This window comes from Mirounga angustirostris, unplaced genomic scaffold, assembly GCF_029215605.1.
Source record: "Mirounga angustirostris isolate CCGP_5_RB_7025 unplaced genomic scaffold, mMirAng1.0.hap1 SCAF_4, whole genome shotgun sequence".
Classification (NCBI taxonomy): domain Eukaryota; kingdom Metazoa; phylum Chordata; class Mammalia; order Carnivora; family Phocidae; genus Mirounga; species Mirounga angustirostris.
In genome coordinates, this window is record NW_026991712.1 from 77,497,894 (window position 1) to 77,519,527 (window position 21,634).

Consider the following 21,634-nt stretch of genomic DNA (forward strand, 5'->3'; position numbering starts at 1 on the left):
AATCCAATCTTATTTCTCCTCCTTTTATTTGTTTGTTCTGTGTGCCAAATGGGTGAGAATCAGAAGGCAGAATGCCAGGTAACATCTTTTCACCTTTTTTTTTTTAATGTGTGTGTGTGTGTGTGTGTGTGTGTGTGTGTGTGTGTGTGACTGGAGATGGGTTGACGGAATGTTCCTAGCTTGCCCCTCCTTTTATGCTTTTCTCTTTCAGGTCAAAGCTTGGGATGTGGCATCTCAAGTTTGGTGCATAACTGCGGCAGAGATAAGCAATTTGGGTAGCAAACAACTATTTGAAAAACCTTGTGATTTATCCATACTGGACATGTTTTTTTGTGTCTGGTGGTATATTTTTCACATTAGCTGTTTCTTAGGATTAGCAAACCAGTGCAAATCTTGTTTCATCCCTTCCTGGATATTTAATGTAGTGCCAAGCAAAGCACAGATTAACATATGCTTACTCAAGATTAAAGATGATTTTTTTTTTTTTAAACTCTTCTGATAAGCAGTAAAATAGAATCCTCACAGTTAGTAGATTCAATGGACAGGCTGTTTTCATTAGTGCCAACAACTAACCCTAAACCCTTAGTCCCAGGTTCCACAGGCTTTGGGTTATACTTCATGGGAATCAAATGGCAAGTAGCAGTAAAGTCTTTCTCCATGTTCTTAATTTGCCTCAATCACTACAGCGCTGCATATGATTGCTCCATGGCGAAGAAGAGGAAAGCTGCAGAGCAGGCTTTGGGCGTCCCAGTCAACAAGAGAAAATCCCTGCTAATGAAGCCCCGACACTACAGCCCAAACCTGGATTGCAGAGAAGAATGTGACGACAGGACTGAGGTGGAAGAGGAAGATGGCCTCCAGGAAGCCAGTGATCGCACTGCCACAGGTAGGCAAGCGGGAACAGCCCAGACTTTATCTCCTCCCTGGCTCCAAAGCCTGTCTTAACTGATGTAGAACATATAGTCTGTGTGACTGTAGAAGCAAATTCCCATTTGAAAGCAAAACCAAACATTTATTTCACTCAGCATCCATTTACTGAGAGCTGATTTTTTATCAGTAACGGCGGAGAGTCTAAATAGAAGTCAGAGAGAGTTCTTGCCTGAGTCCATTTTCAAAAGCACAGAATTGGAGTGTGCCTCTTTTTGAGGAAAATAAAACCTACTAAGCCTTAAAGAGCACCTTGACTCCTTAACAGGACAGATGTCTATCCCTGAAAGAACCCTTGAAAATAAAAGGACATAGTTAAGCTTAAGGTATCTAAGATATGACATATATAAATAAAGCATTTACTTTGTTGTTTTATAAACATACAGAATATAATCTCCCCCCCAAATATAATAGGTATTAACAACACAGACTAATGCAGGTGACTTGTGACCTTAATCTTTTCACCATTTTTAAAATAAATACTTACAGCAACGGACTTAGCAGAAGGGACCAAAAGTTGACAGCCTAGATCCTTCATTAGGAAAATAATGTGTTATAGAAAATGTATCACTGTGCCCATTAGTTCTGAAATAATTTTCAATTACCTTTAGGCACACATTATATTTCATGAATTCAATTCTTCACTCACTAAATGCTGTTTGCATGCTAAGTGATAGATAGTTACTATTTTGAAATTTTAGGATGTGTTTCTCCCCAGTTCACAGTTACTCCTATTAGGTTCATGGTAGTCACAGTGCCTCCAGGAGTTGGACCATCACCAACCACTTTGTGCTTGAGGCTGAAATTGAAGGACATGCAAAATATCTCAAAAATTTATGAAAAAAATAAATGGAAATCAAAAGCTTGAGTGATTAGAAAATGAAATGAGGTGTACATATAGTCTATGAAATACATTTTTTCTGAATGTGACTTTTTAAGGAATCAAAATATACAAAATATGATGTTATTTGAAAAGAAGTATGTATTATACAAACCAAAGGCAAAGGTCTCTTAGATCATAAATATCGATTATAGACAGAATTACAGTAATAATGAGAGGGATTACTGGAAAAGATGTAAAAGCATACTGACCAACTGAACACAAATGTCAGGGCACAACCATCAGATCTTCAGTAATCTTGGCTTGCAAGTAGTTTGAGATTCTGTAGTGAAAACAAAGTTGTATGCTGATTTGACAGTGTTTAAGCAAATGTCCTGGCTTCTCTGTATTTAGCATGTGGCTTAAAGCCTCATCGCTCATCTGTAAATTATAATCATCCTTGACTCATTTTGTTTCTTTGAGTTGGTCAGTTTTTGTTGATTTATGAAAATTGTAGGTTGAATCTAGTATTAGGGAAGGTCCTTGAATCGATGTGGTTAGACTTGAGGTATAATTCATCTAGTTGACATTAATTCACCGAGTATTTTTTTAAATGGGCATCTTTTACACCAACCCTTTCTTGTAAGTGCCATGAGGACAAGGACTGTATCTGCCCACTGACTTCCTGCCTTTTATGTTAGTTGTGTGATCATCATGGATGCTTAATATCCACCAAGAAAATATTCTGTCAAAATGTACTCAGTGAAACATTCAGTTATAAGCACTGATGGACATCTATTTGCAGGTTCACAAATGTTTTCCATTTTTATATTTAGCACCGGAAGCACTACTACTAATGAATATGCTGACGTTATAGTGGTGGTGGCCATTATTTTTGAATTCTTAATATATTCCAGGTGCATAAATTATATATCACTTAATCCACCTACAATGACATGAGATATGCATGATTATGGTCCCAATTTTACAGATGAGATCATTGAAGACCAAAGAGATTTAATGCTTAAGGTAATGCAGCTTGTAGGTGTTGAAAAGAAGATAATTAGGACACAATTGAAGGATAAGCAAAATAATTATTTCCCAGCTAACCGTGCTCCATAATCCAATCCTCCCGTGCTCTGACTACCTTCCAAAAGTAGATAGAGCAGTGTTATATAACATCCAATCACAAAGTCACATTTCCAGAAATGACAAGTCACAGATGATCCTATCCCCAGTTGAAAGACTAAGTTGTCTTCAGTCCTCTGAGCAAGTTACCCACCACTCCCCCCAAAAGGAAAGAGAACTGAGTTAGTGCCTAACTCATAATACAGGTTTTTCACCTGTCATCTCATTTACTCCGGGTACCCCGAGGTCTTTACCTTGCAGGAGTGTGCCCAATTATGCCTTCAGCAGGTGGTCCAGATGATGAAGGGGACAGTGCTTAGGAAGGCTAAGGTCCTGAGCTTGAATCCATTTAATGGCAAACGATGTCTCATACCCTCAGCTGGCTGTCTTTCAAAGAGCGGCAGGTAGGCATTAATGGTGATAGAAGAGAATGTGGACAAAACCGTACAGATACACCTTCACTGTGGCAGACAGAAGACGAGCTTGCAAAGTACTACCAGGAGGTAGGACAACTACCAGGAGGTTTCCCAATGCAGACTAGGAAAAAAAGGGTAACCTAGAAGTGAGATTAGCCACGTGTGTGGAGTCCCTCCTCAGTTTCTAAGCTCACATTCATGACTCAGGGAAATCTATCACAATTGTAGGAGCTCTAGGAGCTGAGATGATCATTTTAACAAATCTTAACTCTCAACACTATGCAAATAAGGGATAAACCACTCTGATTTTAGAACTTTGAAAGATAAATTCAGTTTTCTAGGGCTTTTATTCCCAGAGAGATTTACATATTCAAGAGACCTGGAAAACTAATTTATCTATACAAGTAACTTTGATAGTTCCAGAAACAGAACTAAAATCCAATTATAATAAAATCAAGTTATATTAAAGGAGTCAAACTCCAAATTTGTGATTTTCAGAGTAATTTTTAAAGTTGTTTTGGGACAGAACCGCTGACGCATAATGTGAGAATCATTAGCATATGCTTTCTAGGATTACCAGACCCCTTGGAGTAGAGATTTGGTTTCAAGCAAATAAACAAATGTGAACTTTTTCATATCAGGCAAAAACATTTATTTTTTTTTTTACTCCATGTCACAGAAGTTGTCATCCAGCTCCGGCCCCTCCTCCTGCCTCACACTTTGAAATCCTTTCAGGAGGAGAAAGGGGTGTGCTAGGTAAACATCCAACCCTCTGAATGTCCCCCCCCCACCCCCGCCCCGGGGAGTGTGCCCGAGGAATTTTCTGTCCTACACTTTTTTACTGAGAAAGCTGAGGCATGGTTACTTGTTAATTTTTGTCTTGTTATTGCTGTTGATTCATTTTTACATATTTTATTTATAATTTAGGAGTCACTGTTTTTTGATTGAAAGTCAGCTGACAATTGTATTTTAGTATCTTCCTATAAATTTACCCTTGAAAGTACCCAAACTTGGGAAAGTAATGGACTATTAGTATTCTGAACAGTTTCTCCTAAGGGTTGCTTAGGATGTAAACATTAGTCGAGACATATGACCTACCTGGGCTATGGGATTTGGGGTAGCTTGTTGCAGAGGGATGACCCTGTGTCAACCCCCCACCCCCACCCCCGCCGCTACTGGCTAGCTGTGTGATCTTGAGCAAGCCCCTGGCCCCTTGAAAATCATTTCCCTTCTGTAAAATGGAGCAGAAAGTCCCTTTCTTGTCATTACTGTAAAGATTAAATGCAATAAAGAACTGAACACCATGCCAGGAACGTAACAGTTTATTGTCCTAGGATGTCACTGGATCATCCTCATTTAAAAGATGAGGACCCAGGATTCAGGAAACACAGGCCTGCCCCAAGGTCACACAGGCAGGTGGTGCTGGGCCAGCAGTTCGGCCCCAGTCTCTGGACCTCAAACCCACTGCGGTTTCCCCTCCACGTTGTGCACTGTGCGTTGAAGCTCCAGTTTCTGAAGGCAGTTGATGAGCAGTTCTATAGCATGTGTGGCCCGGGTGGTAAACTGGACGAGCCTCCTTCACACTGTGGACTGTGCCCTCTCTCAGGGATCAGTTTCACGACTTATTCTAAACAGAACACAAGCCCCACCTCATTCATGTGGAGGGTCCCATGTATCGCCTGCCATTACTATCCTCTGAACTTGTATCTGGGGAAGGGAGACGACAGACGTCATTTACTGAACACCTGCTGTGTGGCATCTGCTTTGCGTGGGCTCCCGTGTCAGCTCCACAGCGTGCCTCACTGTGTAAATGAGGACACAGGGTTCAGAAAGGTCAAGGATGCCTTTGGGGGTTGCACGGACTTGAGCATGCAAGCCCGGAAGCAAGACGAGGTTGTTTCAATGACCAAGGTGCAAAATGAACCACCAGGCCACCCATGAAAAGAAAAACACACTAGTGTAAACACGTAGGCAGCCCATTACAAAGCTAAGAGAAACAAGAACCTCATCACGGATCTGTCAGGTTCAAAAGCTAACTCGACTTTTTTTTTTCTTCTAATGACAGCGAAAGCCAGAGAGGCGTGTGTATTACGGAAAGTTGGTTTGCAGATTGGCGGAACATCCCTGGAAACCACCGCGTACAATGCACGTAGGCACCTCTATCGGCAGGACTCCTCTCTTTCTGAAGAATAATTAATAAACATTTTCTTTTAGCATATAACAAACAGTTGAGCCGAACAATTATGTAAACTGGAAATGACCCAAAATGCTAGCAGTTGGCAGCAGTGAAACGCATTGTCGTGCACATGTGTGCTTTTGTCACTCCCGCCTCTCTGGTGATCTGCCCTTAATAGGAATATTTTAAACTATGTAGCTAAGCAACAGAGGTAATTGTTGCTTTCTAGAGCTCTTGTTAGCACTCTAACACAGCCCAAATATGCACAATTAGGTATAATGTCTATAAATCATTATTGTACACATGTGGGTAGTTAAGTGGAGTGAGAGAATAGTTCAATGAATTGAGCATATTCACTGAAAATGCTTTTTATTTGTTTTCTGTAGTTCATAATACTTTAAAATTATCATAACCCTTTACACTTTCTCCTAATAGCCAACCGTGATATTGAGAAAAACTTCATTTGCATTTTAGACTATGTTTAATGTATTATTTAAACCTGGAATTCCTCTGACATGAATTCCGAAGGGAATAGACCATCCTATCACATAGGATGTGCTTGTTTATCCAGCCTCTTTTCTAGGAAGTAAAATGTTAAATTTTTCAGTTTATGTTGAATAGATCCCAACAAAAGACTGCACCCTATAATCAGCATTATTTAAAGGGGCTAGTGTTGTGACTAAATTCTTCCCTTCATCCAAAAATGCTTTTAGTTACTATGGCAATATTTACTTGATCCTGGCAGCCCAGTGTTGATTTAGGGAGATAATTGCCAGAAAGGAAGATGATGGAGATGTATTTTTGAGTGTCCTTGTCAGAGACAATGTTTATAAAAAATTAAATGAGACCAAAAAAGGCACATTGTCTCCTGAACAGACACCCTCTCCTGCAAGCTATCACACAGGATGGCTGTCCTTTTCTTCCCTCCAAAGATGTTTATTAACACACTTGGTGTCTTTCACAGTCTTTAAGGGGGCTTATTATTTTGTGTTGCCCATCCCCCACTTTGCCTTCAGAGACGCAGAAATGGTCCTGCTTCTTTTTTTTTTCTTCTTCTTCTTCTTCTTCTTTTTTTTTTTTGTCTTAGTGAATATAAGGGGACCATTCCTGGGTTGTCTGGCGCTTTTCAAAGCCACATGTATGCTGGGGGGCGCCTGGGTGGTTCAGTTGGTTAAGCCACATGTATGCTGGGTGTGATGCTCCCCAGACCACTGTGCTTGCTAAACCAGGGCTGCTGGGTCACTAGCAGATCTGCACCCTGAATTGCACCCTTAATTGGTGTGTTTGCATTGGGACAGGCTTGAGTAGGCTATCATTATATATATATATATATATATATATATATATATATATATATATACACACACACACACACACACATACATGTGTGTATATATATGCATATACATGTATATATATACATATATACATATACATATGACTATACACACACACATACTGTCACTGCAGCTGGACCACTCCAAGAGTGAAGCGGATAACACTGACAACTGGACTGGGACAGATCCAGTGGACTGTCCTGGACAGACTGGCACGTGGAGACCTGTTCTTAGTCCCAAGGCTCTTTGACTGTTAAGACTCCAGTCGGCCCGCTACTGAAAACTATTAGTTAATGTTCTACGTACTCCAACCATCTCCACCTCTCGTCTCATTGCCTTCTTACACAAATGCATGCAAGTACCAGGCCAGAAAATGTGTCACTATTTTACATATTTGATCATGCTGGAGAGCCTGGGTGGCTCAGTCGGTTAAGCTTCCAACTTTCTGATTTCAGCACAGGTCATGATCTCAGGGTTGTGAGATCGAGCCCTGTGGTGGGCCCTGTGCTCAGCACAGAGTCTGCTGGAAATTCTCTCCCTCTGCTCTCAATCTCTCTCTCTTTCAGTCTCTCTCTTTCTCTCTCTCTCAAATAAATAAATAAATAAATAAATAAATAATCCTTTTTAAAAAAGATATTTGATCATGCTAATTCTCCCATTTATTTGTATTTCCCTTGGCATGGAATTTCGGTGTGACAGTTCTGAAAGTCAACAGGAAGCCTTGAAAGCTTTAGAACTCTTTTAGTTATCATCTGTATGTGGATGTATTTTATCTTTTAGCTAACGTTCCATAAAATCTGGAAGTATGTTTGAGAAACTGTGGAGGTAGTGAACATAAACCAAATAATATATTACAAGTTAAAAAAAAGATAGCAGGAAGGGAAAAATGAAGGGGGGGAAATCGGAGGAGGAGACGAACCATGAGAGACTATGGACTCTGAAAAACAAGCTGAGGGTTCTAGAGGGGAGGGGGGAGGGGGATGGGTTAGCCTGGTGATGGGTATTAAAGAGGGCACGTACTGAATGGAGCACTGGGTGTTATACGCAAACAATGAATCATGGAACACTACATCAAAAAAAAAAAGTTTGAAAATACATTGCCATGCTAACAGAGAAATCTGATGAATGTTTCCTTTATAATGCATAGTATTATGCATATTTGATTTCCTCTGGTTGGCTAGGATTTGCAAATATAAGAGGTGCAATAACAACAATTTCACATTCAGCACTCTGTTATTGTTAAGTATCTATTTCAGTATCCTGGAAACAATTAGCTCTTAATATGCTGAAAATTCTACTAGCTCACTTCTTTAAATGCAATTCTCAGAATATTAAGGTCTGTTTTGTTTTGTTTCATATTCATTCATATATATTTTTCTCTTCGGTTTTTAGAAAATTGATAGAGCCCACATATTCGCATATTGTACTTACTGTGTAAATATATATAAATCTATCTCTCATCTACATATTGGTGCAATTTTCTTAAAATATCTTTTGCTGTTGTTTTTTAAATATCGGCTTTCTTTTTCCATAGAAGAAATCGCGATAAAACCTATGGATGAGAACCTTCATTCGACTGCACAAGACAACTCCGATGGGAAGGAAGACAGATATGGCTGCTATCAGGAGCTCGTGGTCAAATCTTTAATGCACTTGGGGAAATTTGAAAAAAATGTTTCTGTTCAGACCATAAGTGAGAATTTAAATGACAGTGGCATCCAGTCTCTAAAAGCAGAGAGTGATGAAGCTGATGAGTGCTTTATGATTCATTCTGATGATGGAAAAGAAAAAATCAATGATTCCCAGCTTCGGTTCTGCTCCTCAGAGGACAGTGAGAGTAACTCTGAAAGTGCGGAGAATGGTTGGGACAGTAGCTCCAACTTCTCAGAAGAAACCAAACCACACAGGGTCCCAAAGTATATTTTAGTGGATAATAGAAAAGACCTATTGGAAGTTCCTGAAATAAAAACTGAAGGTGACAAGTTTATCTCTTGTGAAAACATGTGTGATTCTGAAACAGAAAGGAGAGACCCACAGACTGCTCACATGGAACCGCGGGACAGCAAAGCCCAGCCCTCATTCGCTGGGATGGAGGAAGAAGATAACGAGTGTCTGGCAGCCATGACAGAAGAGTCTGTTGACCTGGAGAAGGCGAAGGGGAACTTGAGTTTGCTGGAGCAGGCAATTGCTCTCCAGGCTGAGCGAGGTTGTGTTTTCCACAACACCTACAAAGAGTTGGACAGGTTTCTACTGGAGCACCTTGCTGGGGAAAGGAGGCAAACCAAAGTTATTGACATGGGTGGAAGACAAATCTTTAACAATAAACGTAAGACATTTTTTTTTTTTTGCATTTATTTTAGGAATAAAATTGCTTTGAGGGTTGGAAGAAAATTTAGTAAGATTTGATTACCACTTCCAGATAGCTTTTTACAACTTGATGCACTTTAAAAACCAATTCATATTATAAAATAAACTATTTCTTTTTTTTTCTCTCTCTGCTCTCTAGGTTGTTCTCAAATCAAGCTTTGTCAGTTTTGCAATGTTTTTACACACAAAAAAAGAATCATTGCCTCTTTTTCTCTTAATTTGACAGCTTTTAAAAAATATATAGTACTTGTACAGTACTATATTGGACATGTTAGAGGTACATTAGTACTTTTTGGATTTTAAATCATTTTATTAATCAGATCAATTCCAGAAATTTAATTTTTCTTTCCCACTTTCTTTCTGGGATCAACTGACTCCTTTGGAGCTTTAAAATAATGTCGAGCTACTGGCAAGTCAGGCAGGATAAAACTGGATGTTAATGCCTTTATAAGCCTATGCTTTTACCAGTTCTCTAACTCAGGGCCACAAATATCTGGTCCAAACATGAATGAGAAGAATAAATGTGCTTGGAGGATGCCTTAAAACTGTTCCTCAACTTTAGCGAAATTGTGTCCCGTCCCCCATAATGCTACTCCACCCCCCACGCTGAGTCTTACACCAGATGGGCCTGGTGATAATTCCCAAATGGTGGTTCTCAAGTGCCTAGAAGGCTTGTTTAAGATGGGTATTTCCAGGATCCTATCAGACTTACTGCTCCAGAACTTGGATTTTTTTAAGCGTGTTTTTCAGATGATTCTTGCGTACCTTAAAATCTAAGAACCATAGAATTAGAAATATCTTTTTTTTTTTTTTAAAGATTTTTATTTATTTGACAGAGAGAGACACAGCGAGAGAGGGAACACAAGCAGGGGAGAATGGGAGAGGGAGAAGCAGGCTTCCTGCAGAGCAGGGAGCCCGATGTGGGGGCTCGATCCCAGGACCCTGGGATCATGACCTGAGCCGAAGGCAGACGCTTAACGACTGAGCCACCCAGGTGCCCCGAATTAGAAATATCTTAAAGAAAATCAAGATCGTGGCCCCAGGGAGCTTACAAGAATAATATGTTAGTTATGGTTTGGATGATCTCCTTGCTGAGATTTATGCAGAAATGAACTGTATATTTTGTCATGTTGCGTCTATTTTAGTACTCACCTACAATCTTGTCAATTATTGTCTTGCAGCTCAGAGCTGAGAAAACAAAACAAAGAATAAAATGTCATGTAGTGAGGAGCAAGATAATAATACTATGCAAACGCACTGCCAGGGTTGAGATCGAGACAGAATATCAATGAGCAGTGTGTGGTTTGGGACAGGACCCACTATGAACTCTGTGCACTCTACTAATATGCAACTTGCTAAACTTGCCTGTATGCATGTTTGTTTGTTTTTTTTTATGGACTACAAAACCAAAAAAAAAAAAAAAAGATAAAATTGACTTCAAATCCCAAAACGTCATAATTTGCCATCTACTGTATTTCGTTCATTCTAAGATACAGTTTTCCCATTTTACATCTCTGAAATCAGAAGGGTATGCCATAATTTAATTTTCAATAATTTTTTTCTTTCTTGCTAACACACAAAATGATGTTCCATGTTACAGTTGATGATAACTTCCAGCCAGTGAAATTCAGTGTTTGGAGAATCTTTAATTATTTGTGCCATACCTTAAAATATTTAACAATCCTTTGGTCATTTTTATAAAACTTAAAAATTTTTGTTTTCAAAAACCAACAAGGCAGTAGAATCTGTGTTTGTAAACATGGGTGATAAAAGATTTAGAGAGTTACGAATGAGGCTGGCTAATTTAACAGTATATCCTATTGGGTGAGGCATAGTCCTGCCTTTTGGTATTCAAAGTCTATGCAAGAAGATCCAGACCAGACTAGTATGAAACAGGCAAAAAGAGGTAAAGCCCATAATGCACGGGAATTATAGGCTTCATCTAGAGGATACTTGCAGAGTCCAAATTAGGTATTCGCCCTCCTGTTCCTTGTCCCGGATGTGGGAGCCAATGGCTTCTTTCTCTGGTGTGCATTCCAGACTGACAATTCATGCTCTCCACAATACCATCCTAATTTCCTTATACCTCGGGTATGCGACCCTGCTGTTAAAGGAGAGAGCACTAGCATTTTAAAATATCGTTTTACCCAAGACTTCATATGAGTCAGCAATTCTAAAAAAAAAAAAAAAGTTTGACTATCTTGTTGCTACTAAGCATTTAGTGAGACTTTAGGTCAAAGCGCATGTGGAGTCACCATAGAACTTACTGTACAGCCTAAGACACTTTTCAGAGCCAAGGGGAGTGCTATGAACAACCGCAGGGTATTATCAGGTGCGAATAAGACAATCCCAGGCATACGGGCGTGTAAGGTCACCAGAGGATAAGGTCACCCTCATTATGCAGCATTCAGCAAAGAAAATTAAAGGAGAGGAAGAGCCAGGCCTGAGAGTCACCTGAGAGCTCAAGCTCTGGCTTCTTATCATGCAAACAGGTTCTGCCCCACAGAGCATTTCATGGCATCTGTCTCGCCCAGCAGAGGAAGCTTGCAGACTGTCAGAGGACCACACCTGGTCAGGTGCCAGCCCTGCCTTATCTCCCACACCCTCTCTGGCTTCCTATAGACAAATAATGTGTCAAGGAGGGGAAATGCACGGCGCCAAACCTTTCAATGTGGTTTAGAAATGTGGCCTCAACTGGACCAGGTCCAAGGGAGGAAGGGCATCAAAATCCACCTTGCTTCTCCTCGTTTCTAATTCCCTCTCGTACATGGTGTCAACCCCCCTAATGTCACTTGAATCAAACTTCAAGGATTTTCGACTCTCTGTCTACAGATATTATAGGCCTAAAACAACTTCAAATTTGGCAACATTTTTGAATTAAGTAAAATATATAGCCATAAAATCATAGAACATGTCAAAACTCTTAATATGCCTCTTTGTTTCTTGCAAAAGACAGAGAACAGTCCCAATACCATGGCATTTAAGTCCTGTCGCTCATGAAACATAAATGTCTGCTACTCAAGGCATCCTTGTCTTTGGGCTGTTCATTTCTCTCTTTCGATTTCCAGTTTTCTCTCTGCTGACCTTCCCTCCCAGGCAGTGTGTGCCTAACTTGAAGGATCCTTGGCTCCTCCTCCTGTACTGAAAGCATGCCCCCAAATAATTGCATTACATACAACCTGCTGTGCCCATCTGCCCAGGACCGTTTATCATCCAACAACTGGGGTGGTGTGGTATCATAGAAGCACTTCTGCTCATCGCAATATTCCACCCCGGAGACGGCTGTCGCATCCCGCGACATTGCTCTGCTCTCGGTTCCACACTTGGAGCAGGAGCATATGGGCCCTCCACATCCTCACACGGCAGGACTCTGCCCCCTAGTCCACCACCAGCAGCTTTCCTAAGGCAGGATCACACAGATTATTTATTTTTGCTCTCAGCATCAAATGGATTCATTATTCGTGATACTTCGTGTTCTGAGAAGCCTGCGGCCAGCCTCCAGTCCACACTGGTCCTTTCTCTGAGGCCCCCGTGCCCGTTGTGATGCTGGTTCTGGCAATGCTGAGTGACAAGCTTGCCCCAGTGATTGGTACATCATTCCAGGCACAGGTTAGGGGGGTGATCTGGCCTCCAAGGAGGCATTTCTGTTTTAAGTTTATGTACTTACTATCTGGATCACGAATATGAAAATGTCTACAGAAGGCCTCTTCTCTGTTAGCTCTAACCCCACCAATATTCATGATAATCCTCATTTATTTTACATATTTATATAGCTTTTCATCTAAGCCTCAGCAAAGTGTGCACCAGAAGATTAAAACCCCAGCTTGTCTTCCGCCCTCCCCCTCTAGGCCAATGCCCCATGGTAACCTGACAAGTGGTGTTACAAGGTGCCCCTTCTCTCCACCCCATGGCACCTCCCGCACCCCAAAGTTCTTGGCGGCACAGACCACTCAAGGCCGTCCCCACTCTGTATTCCCATATCTCCTGGAACATTTCCTTGCCGGGCCGTCTTCATATCGCCTGGGTTTTCAGTTTCTGCATTCAGAGTAAAATGAATGCTGCTTCTCCACAGGGGCTCTGTACAGATCCAAAGAGGCAAAGCATCGGAGTTTGGGGATCTGGGCCCTCTGCAGCACTGTCGATTGTGTGACCATAGCACACAATGGCATCGTTGACTCCCTTCCTAACTCTGGCCAGAGCGGGCTCTGCACACATGTGGGAGTAGCCACTTGGCCCTGGAACCTTAGGGCCATGGGAGGCCAGGGACCCGCAGGGACAAGACGAGAGCAGCCTTTCTTGGATATGGTGGCTTCTTTGTTTTATCATTTTGAATCTGGCTTTCTTGAGACCCTTTCAATAAGAGGTAGGTTTGGTTTAAATACATTCTTCTTCTTTCTCAATTTTTTTTTTTTTTTTCCTTTTCGGGAGCTTGTGCATCCTCTGCCTCTGGCGTAGGGTTCATTTTTCATAATGAGACTCTAACTACAATATGTGACATGACAACTTAAAACCATCTCTGTATTTTAACACTCCCTTGCCCTGTGTCAGCCTTTGCTTAGAAAACCAAGAAAATTGAAAACATTTTTTATGCTTCCACAGGTCTTAGTTGAGGGTCTTATTCAAGGCAATGTGAGAAGAATGTTTATGCTGTAAAAAACTGAGCGAAGTGAGAATGTCACCTTGCAAGGCCACTCTAGTGAATGGGGAGGGAAAGAAGAAGAGCCAAATGAATTTCTTGATTTAATTTCTCTGTAGATTCACCGAGGCCCGAAAAGAGGGAGACCAAGTGCCCTATCCCCGGGTGCGATGGCACCGGACATGTGACAGGACTCTACCCCCACCACCGCAGCCTTTCGGGGTGCCCCCACAAAGTGCGTGTTCCCCTGGAAAGTGAGTACAACTTATCCCTAAAACCAGTGGGCTTCTTCTTATATGCGCCACAGCATCATGATCTTATCCTCTTTCTCCTCCAATGTGGAATTCGGAATGGAAATAGAAAGTTTCCTTTCTGTGTCAAGACAATTTCCATCTAGCTCGGTGTTTAAAGTCAGTGTATTAATAGAAAACTTGGGGGTACAATTAGGACAGTAGATCAAGAGACAGCCAACATTGAGAATAAAATTTGTTACAGTTCCTGAGAGAAGAGAATGTGCCACGCCAGGCAGGGCCACACAGGGGGGCACCAGGTCATCAGGGGCCAGGGCGGGGGTGGGGGGAAACATGGTTTCTGTGGGAAGGAGCAGGGTAAGCAGGCTGAGGACTGGCTAGTTTGACTTCTTTCAGTAGGCTCCAAAGCTTAGGGGTTCTCTGTTGGTGTCTGATACCTGACAGGTGGAGAGTGTGAGCCTAATAAAGGAGGCAGCTGGGTGTGGGCTGACAATTGGTTGGTTTACCTTTGAAAGGGCGGTCTCTCCAGGGTTTGCAAGGCCCCAGATGACAAAATATCAGAGTGCAGAAAATAAAAGGCATGGTTAATACACCGTGGACTGCATAGTCCTTTCTCACCCAGAGTGTGGCTGCCTTAAGCCCAGCAGCAGTCTTAGCCTCAGTGCATCATCTAAATATAAGAAGTGCATCCCAGGGGCTCCTGGGTGGCTCAGTTGGTTAAGCATCTGACTGTTGATCTCCCAGCTCAGATCTTGATCTCAAGGTTGTGAGTTCAAGCCACGAGCTGGGCTCCACACTGGGCCTGGAGTCTTCTTTAAAAAAAAAAAAAAAAAAAAGTGCATCACATCACCACTGTCCTCCTTACTCCCCGTCTCCCCATTCCTTGTAGGAACTTGTGTTGCCTGCCATGTCTCCCCAGGGCATCCTACAGTAGCAGAGGGCCTTGGGCAGGAGCAAACATTGGTTTGCTTTGCCCTGCTGTGAGCTAGGAAACTGGAGGAGAAGGAAAGGGCTGCCTTCTAAGTTTTGAAGTATCGATGTGCTACATCCTCTACTATTTTAACCTACATATTGAAACACCTTTGGTTCATACAAACCATGGTGGTATGAATGCCTCAGCATCACCCTTCTTGAAAGCACAGTTTTACAGATCAGTGAGTCTAATCTGTTCAGCACTGTCCCAGTAGATTAGCAGTTCCTCAAAGTGATTACCTGGTTGTTCACTCAACCATACTCTTTCACCAATAACTGAGTGGTGGTGGGGTGGGTAGTGGGGAGCAATGGACAAGATTCAAAGTAATATCTCTTAGAAAATAAAGAAGACTATATTCAGAAGTTCACACTGTGGGGAAAAGATAAAAGGAACTACTTGACAAATAATGTTCTCCATCCATTCTTCCAAGGAAAGCACATAAATGTAAAAGGAAGGTTATGAGGCTCTCAGTTTAAGTTAAATAGAAACGGCATAGTCTTATTTAAGTCTAGTATTAACCATGACATGAAGTTTATTAGAGAAACTAAAACTTGAACAAACTTGCTGAATTTAATTTATGAAGTTCTTAAGTGCTCATTAATTTCAACCCGAACATCTATGGGAGGAAGAATGGCAGATTATATAACCAAATTCTTTTGAATGCAACGTTGAGAAGTCAGTTTGTCGGTGTGTTATGTATTCATGGTATACTTATTCTTTTCTTTTTGTGATATTTTGTGCTTAGTTCTTGCCATGCATGAAAACGTTCTCAAGTGTCCCACCCCGGGATGCACAGGAAGAGGGCACGTGAACAGCAACCGCAACACCCACAGGAGGTAATTGTGATGAGATGCTACACTTTTACCTTACAAAGGGAAGTGAGAGAAACTTTCCACCGAGAAAATAAGCAATTAACAATGTGTCATCAAAATCGCTGGATCAGTATCAAATATGTTACCACTTGAAATAGATAAGAAATATTCTCAATATGTGCAGAGTAAAAAACAAACAAAAAAACCCACAATTTACTTTCCTAGAAATTTTCATTTAGCAGCCAGTTATGCAAACAAAAAATGTATTTGAAGACTAGAGTTATACATTCATATAGTTACACAAATAGAACATGTTCTTTTTTGCTCTGGAACTTTACCATAGCCGTTTTGACACTGAAAAGAGTTGCGTAGGGTTTATCTTGGATCCCATCCAATAAGCATTAACAAGGTACCAAAAGGGCTTTGGTCTACTGTGGTTCTGACTATAAGCCAGGAGGAAGGTAAACATCATTTCATCTCACTGAGATTCATTACATTGAGATTGCTACTCACTTAAAACACATATGTGCATTTATATACAAATGTATTGTGTGTATGCAAATGTTTTTGGTGGAAATGCCTATTGTTTTATTTGTACTTTATACTGTGTATCTATTATGTGCTCACAAGATACTATGTGACTCATAAGCATATTGCCAGAAAACTTCATGTTCTATACTTTAAACTGATTTAAAATTAAGTCCCTAACATTTTTCTAAATATCTTAAGACAAATCATGGAATTATCATGCTAACATCTATAGCTGGGCACATTGTAGTTGGAGTGGGTGCATTTCTACTTAAAATGTTATGGAGTTTCAGAATAATTCCCTTACATAATTTTCCGATTTTAAAAATGAGTTCATTACTCATCACTTTTGAGATGGAAATGGGGGGCAAACATTGACACGGTAGTTTACAAAACCTTTTTGGGATCTATTAGCATGAGAAAGGTGCTAAATGAACTATTAATATGACTTAACATTTAATGTATGCTAAGTATGCTGTGAGGTACATGCCAAAGCAAATTACTTTATCTTTTTAACCCAAATCGTCCCTTTTTATTTTTTTTTTAACAGTCTTTCTGGTTGTCCAATTGCTGCAGCTGAAAAATTGGCAATGTCCCAGGACAAAAATCAGCTTGAGTCTCCCAAAACCGGGCAGTGTCCTGACCAGGTTCACAGGTATGACCCTCCCTTGCATTCCTAGTAGTCTGTCTGTGCCTCAATGGGTCCGTCATCCCTCGTGTGCCAGTTCACTATGGCCCGAACTTCGTTCTCAACTACCGATTTCTATTTGAGAGACTGGTCTAGTTAATCATACTCTCACTTAAATGAACTGCTAGACCCTCCAGAAGTTTAACATGAAATTAATCTGTATGTAAAGGTAACATAATGTGGATGAATCTAAAGGAAATAAAGTATATAACATACATTAATCAAAATTCTGTGTCACTAAATACAACCCATCCCACTAGTCAGGTAAGCTCTCCCGATGATTGATTAACATTTCTGCCTGCAGATAATGCTTTCATAAGTCGCTCACACCCACCCAAAATATGTGATGTTATATATTCATTCCTCTGTTCCAGCTATACAGATAATTTAAGACAAAAATTCATTCCATGAATTGATAAGTATTAATGAAATATCTCCTGTTTGCCCCAGGTACTTCACAATCTCCAGCAGTTTGGAACACCTTACTTACACTTAAATAATAAACCACATGTGATGACACAATGTGAAGTTATACATTTATTTTTTTTAAAGATTTTATTTATTTATTTGACAGAGAGAGACATAGCAAGAGAGGGAACACAAGCAGGGGGGAATGGGAGAGGGAGAAGCAGGCTTCCTGCAGAGCAGGGAGCCCAATGTGGGGCTCGATCCCAGGACCCTGGGATCATGACCTGAGCCGAAGGCAGATGCTTAACCACCCAGGCGCCCCTGAAGTTATACATTTATTAATAATAAATCATATAGGTAGGAAAAATGATTTCAGGATTAAAACAGATGACCAGATCTTCACTGTTACTAAAACACTGAAATGCAACATTGTTATTAGGAGTATTTTCCAGATATGGCTTCCCTTAATATTTGCTCTTATAGATTTAATTAAAAGAGTCAAAATCAGATGAGTGAACATATGTCAAGCAAAGATCATGAATTACTGAATAACTAGCAATTAAAAATCTTAACAACAGGTTTTTGGTTAATATGGCCATATCCTCTAGTTTCTCCGTAAGTTATTTATCAAATATAGAAATGGCATTTAGTTTTATTTTGTTAATTTCTTAAAAAACAAATTTGTTTTAGACTAGAATGCTCATATATTAGGGGTATAAACCAAGTTACATATCTAATAATAAGATCAACTAATTATTTAATATTTTTATGTAGCAGTTAAAATGTTTTTTACATAATCCAAGAAATATCATTGAAATTTTGACATTCTGATGATTCAGGCATGTTTTGGTGGAAAACAAAAGAAAAACATATATGTTCTTTTGATACTGCTAAATCCCAAAAGGTGTATTTGTTTATGTTCATTTACCATTAGACTATGTTTGTGTTTTTCTTGGCTGGAATTGGTGCTACACAAATATGATGCCCTTGTTTAATCCAAATACACTAGTTGTAAGAGAATGTTTAACTCACAGCTTGGATTAAGGTAATTCTTTTGAAAAAATGTGATAGCTATTACAATACAGAATTTTGATTCATATTGAAATAACAATTTAACAGATAAAATATTGAAGTATTTTTTTTAATATTTCATTTATTTGACAGAGAGAGAGATAGCGAGAGCAGGAACACAAGCAGGGGGAGTGGGAGAGGGAGAAGCAGGCTTCCTGCAGAGCAGGGAGCCCGATGTGGGGGCTCGATCCCGGGACTCCGGGATCATGACCTGAGCCGAAGGCAGACGCTTAACGACTGAGCCACCCAGGCGCCCCTAAAATATTGAAGTATTATTTACATCAACAAAAACACTCAGACAAAATTAGAAAAAAGGTGAAAAGCCTAAGAAATTCACAATTCAGAAGTCAAGTTTCTGGTGCCTGCACTGCTCCTGTTAGGTGTCAGGCTCCTGTCAGCTCTGCTGAAGGAGAGTGAGGCTCAGCATTGCTTCTTCTGAACTGACTACAATGCCATTTCCCCACCAGTTACAAACGTGACTGACTTTTCACCACCAGTCAGATTAACAGTCCTAATAAGCAGAATGTGCACACCTTGTCAGTGCCCTAATGACAGTTACATGGCACTTTTCTCTGTGGAGCTCAAAGTGCTAACAGACATTAAATACTTGCTGCTCATTGCATCTGCATAAGACAAATGCAAAATTGTACATTCCTCTTTTACCCATGGGACACTCGGACCCACGACATGCAGCCTCGCCATAGCCATCCAGAGCCCTTGGTGCCTCCCATCTTTTAATCCCAGCACAGAGCACTCTATTTTTATCATACTGTGACCACAGGTCTTTTCCATAGTACACTATCTCTGTGGGTACTGACAGGCATGACACATCGGATCTGCTTTAAATTCTGATGCTAATATGCTCACCATAGTTCTTTTGAACTCTCCCCTGTTTCTTCAGGACAAGCTTGGTGAAACAAATTGAATTCAATTTCCGATCACAAGCCATCACCTCTCCCAGAGCCACGGTGTCAAAAGAACAAGAGAAGTTTGGAAAAGTACCATTCGATTATGCCAGTTTCGATGCCCAGGTTTTTGGTAAACGCCCCCTCATACAAACAAGTCAAGGACGAAAAACACCACCATTTCCTGAATGTAAGCCTCAAATTCTAATCCTTATTCCCAAAAATGCATCTTTTGTATGTGTTTTTGGGGCTGGGGGTGTGCTCAAATACAGAATACATTATTTACTGTGGGGAGAAGAGAAAATATATTGTACAGTGAAGTAAAATAAGGAAAACAATGATAAGTTGATCAGTATTACTGATTTTACATGAAGTTACACTAAATATGGTGAATAGTTAATGGGTTATTCTCCAAATATCATGCCATTGTTGGATTGAAATACTGTAATTCTAAAGAAATATTTAATTCACATTTAGCTAGGATTGGGATTAATGAAAACTGTAATAGTCATCACAATCCAGTAATTTTGATTCATGTTGAAATTATGGAAATTTAACAGGTAAAATATTGAAATACTACTTAAAGTAGTATTTAAATCAGCAAAAGCATTTAGACAGAGAGAGAAAAAGTGAAAAGTCTCAGAAAAAACTCACAGTTTAGAAATCAAGATTTTACAATAGGTGCAATATGTGTGACTCTGGAGATGTTTATCCACATATTGAAGAATTAATATAGAATCATTTAAAATGTGTTAATACTGTACTGGTAACACATCCATATAGAAGATCATAACTCAAAGATGCTATAATATACACAACTTGGTGTTTTTACTAACACATTTCTTCAAGTATTTTAGAGTCCTTGAATAGTCTAATGAAAAGGTAAGAAAGTGAACATTGGGATAAACCCAGGCATGAATCTTGCATTATGGTATGATAAGGAAAGAAGTGAAATAATTCCCCAATTTGGGTCCTCCATAGACCATGGATTCTTCACAACATGCAAATCCATGGAATCCCTTTGATCTCATGCCTCCGGACCTAGACTGAGTGCTCTTAGAAACACATAATATGGGCTTCATTCTGTGATGTTGGTCACTTCTTTCAAAGAACTAGAATGTTATATAAAACCTAGCAGTGATAAGCATACTTGAAAGGAGTTGGCCCGTTAACAACATGTACATTATACTCCAAAAGATATTTTATCTATTCTTTCTAAAAATAAGGCTCAGCATACATAACATCGACAACCTGTTAGATTCGGGAAAAAAATTATATACACACACATGCACGATGTTTTCTATTATATATATACGTAAAATATACACATATACATACACATATACATATATGTTTAATTCAAGCGAAGTTAGTTAAGAGCATTCTGTATACTCATATAATACCGATATTGTTTAAAAATGCAAACGTTCAGTGACATTTTTACATTTTTATAATTGTAGGAATAACATTTGGTAATGTTTTAAATGTTTTAAATTACTTCATGAAAAACAATGATCAAATAAAGAATATTTGCAGCAAAATAAATAACTAAATGCTTTTATATTATCCCACTTAAATCTTGGGTGTTTCTCCCGTAACCTTGAGCGATGTTTACAAACACCCAGAGTGAAGAGAAATATGGTTAATTCTCTCTCTCAGTAATACCTTGATGCCACAACAGAAACATAAAACAGAAACTCAGCCTTGATAACTAAATTGCCTTTCTGCTCACCCTGAGAACATTTTCTCTGTCCTTTACTTATCATGCTCTACCTAAATATGCAAAATGCTAGCTCATTAAAAGACTCTGCCATTTATTTAGTTTCATCTAGTTGGACATTAAGAACAACTTCTACTGGTTTAAGCACAAAACAAGCCTGCATATCAAATAATAAAAATGCAATTCTATGTCTAAATATAAATTGTTACTGTGAAAACAAATGTCAAAAGGGTGCATTTTTTTTTCCTCTACTGGGATAACTGGTCTTCACACATACACAGTTAATAGATGTACAAGCCTTAAGCTTCTGTAGTCCCTGAGGGATTTTGCCAGTGTCATTTTAATCCATAATTTTTGCCACAAATGCTGCCAGTGCACCTGCCCCATAACATGAGTTATAGGGTTTTTACCGTAAGAAGTGAAATACAAAAAATATTAAGAGAACAGACATTCTTCCCCAGCCATCACATC

At 39.8% G+C, this 21,634-nt stretch overlaps 1 protein-coding gene across 2 annotated transcripts in view; it reads left to right on the forward strand.

Annotated features, from left to right (window-relative positions):
* The first annotated feature begins 692 nt into the window (after nt 1–692).
* The window catches only part of ST18 (ST18 C2H2C-type zinc finger transcription factor), a 70,865-nt gene continuing 49,923 nt past the window's right edge, over nt 693–21,634 (forward strand). Inside the window, exons 1-7 of one of the 2 annotated variants that reach the window (XM_045896565.3) lie at nt 693–886; nt 5,357–5,440; nt 8,339–9,130; nt 13,927–14,061; nt 15,777–15,867; nt 16,922–17,026; nt 19,440–19,633. In XM_045896565.3, coding sequence (XP_045752521.2) covers nt 706–886; nt 5,357–5,440; nt 8,339–9,130; nt 13,927–14,061; nt 15,777–15,867; nt 16,922–17,026; nt 19,440–19,633 — 1,582 coding nt within the window. In that variant the 5' untranslated portion in view covers nt 693–705. The remainder of the gene's footprint in view (nt 887–5,356; nt 5,441–8,338; nt 9,131–13,926; nt 14,062–15,776; nt 15,868–16,921; nt 17,027–19,439; nt 19,634–21,634) is intronic. The other variant, XM_064588341.1, reaches the window with a different exon arrangement.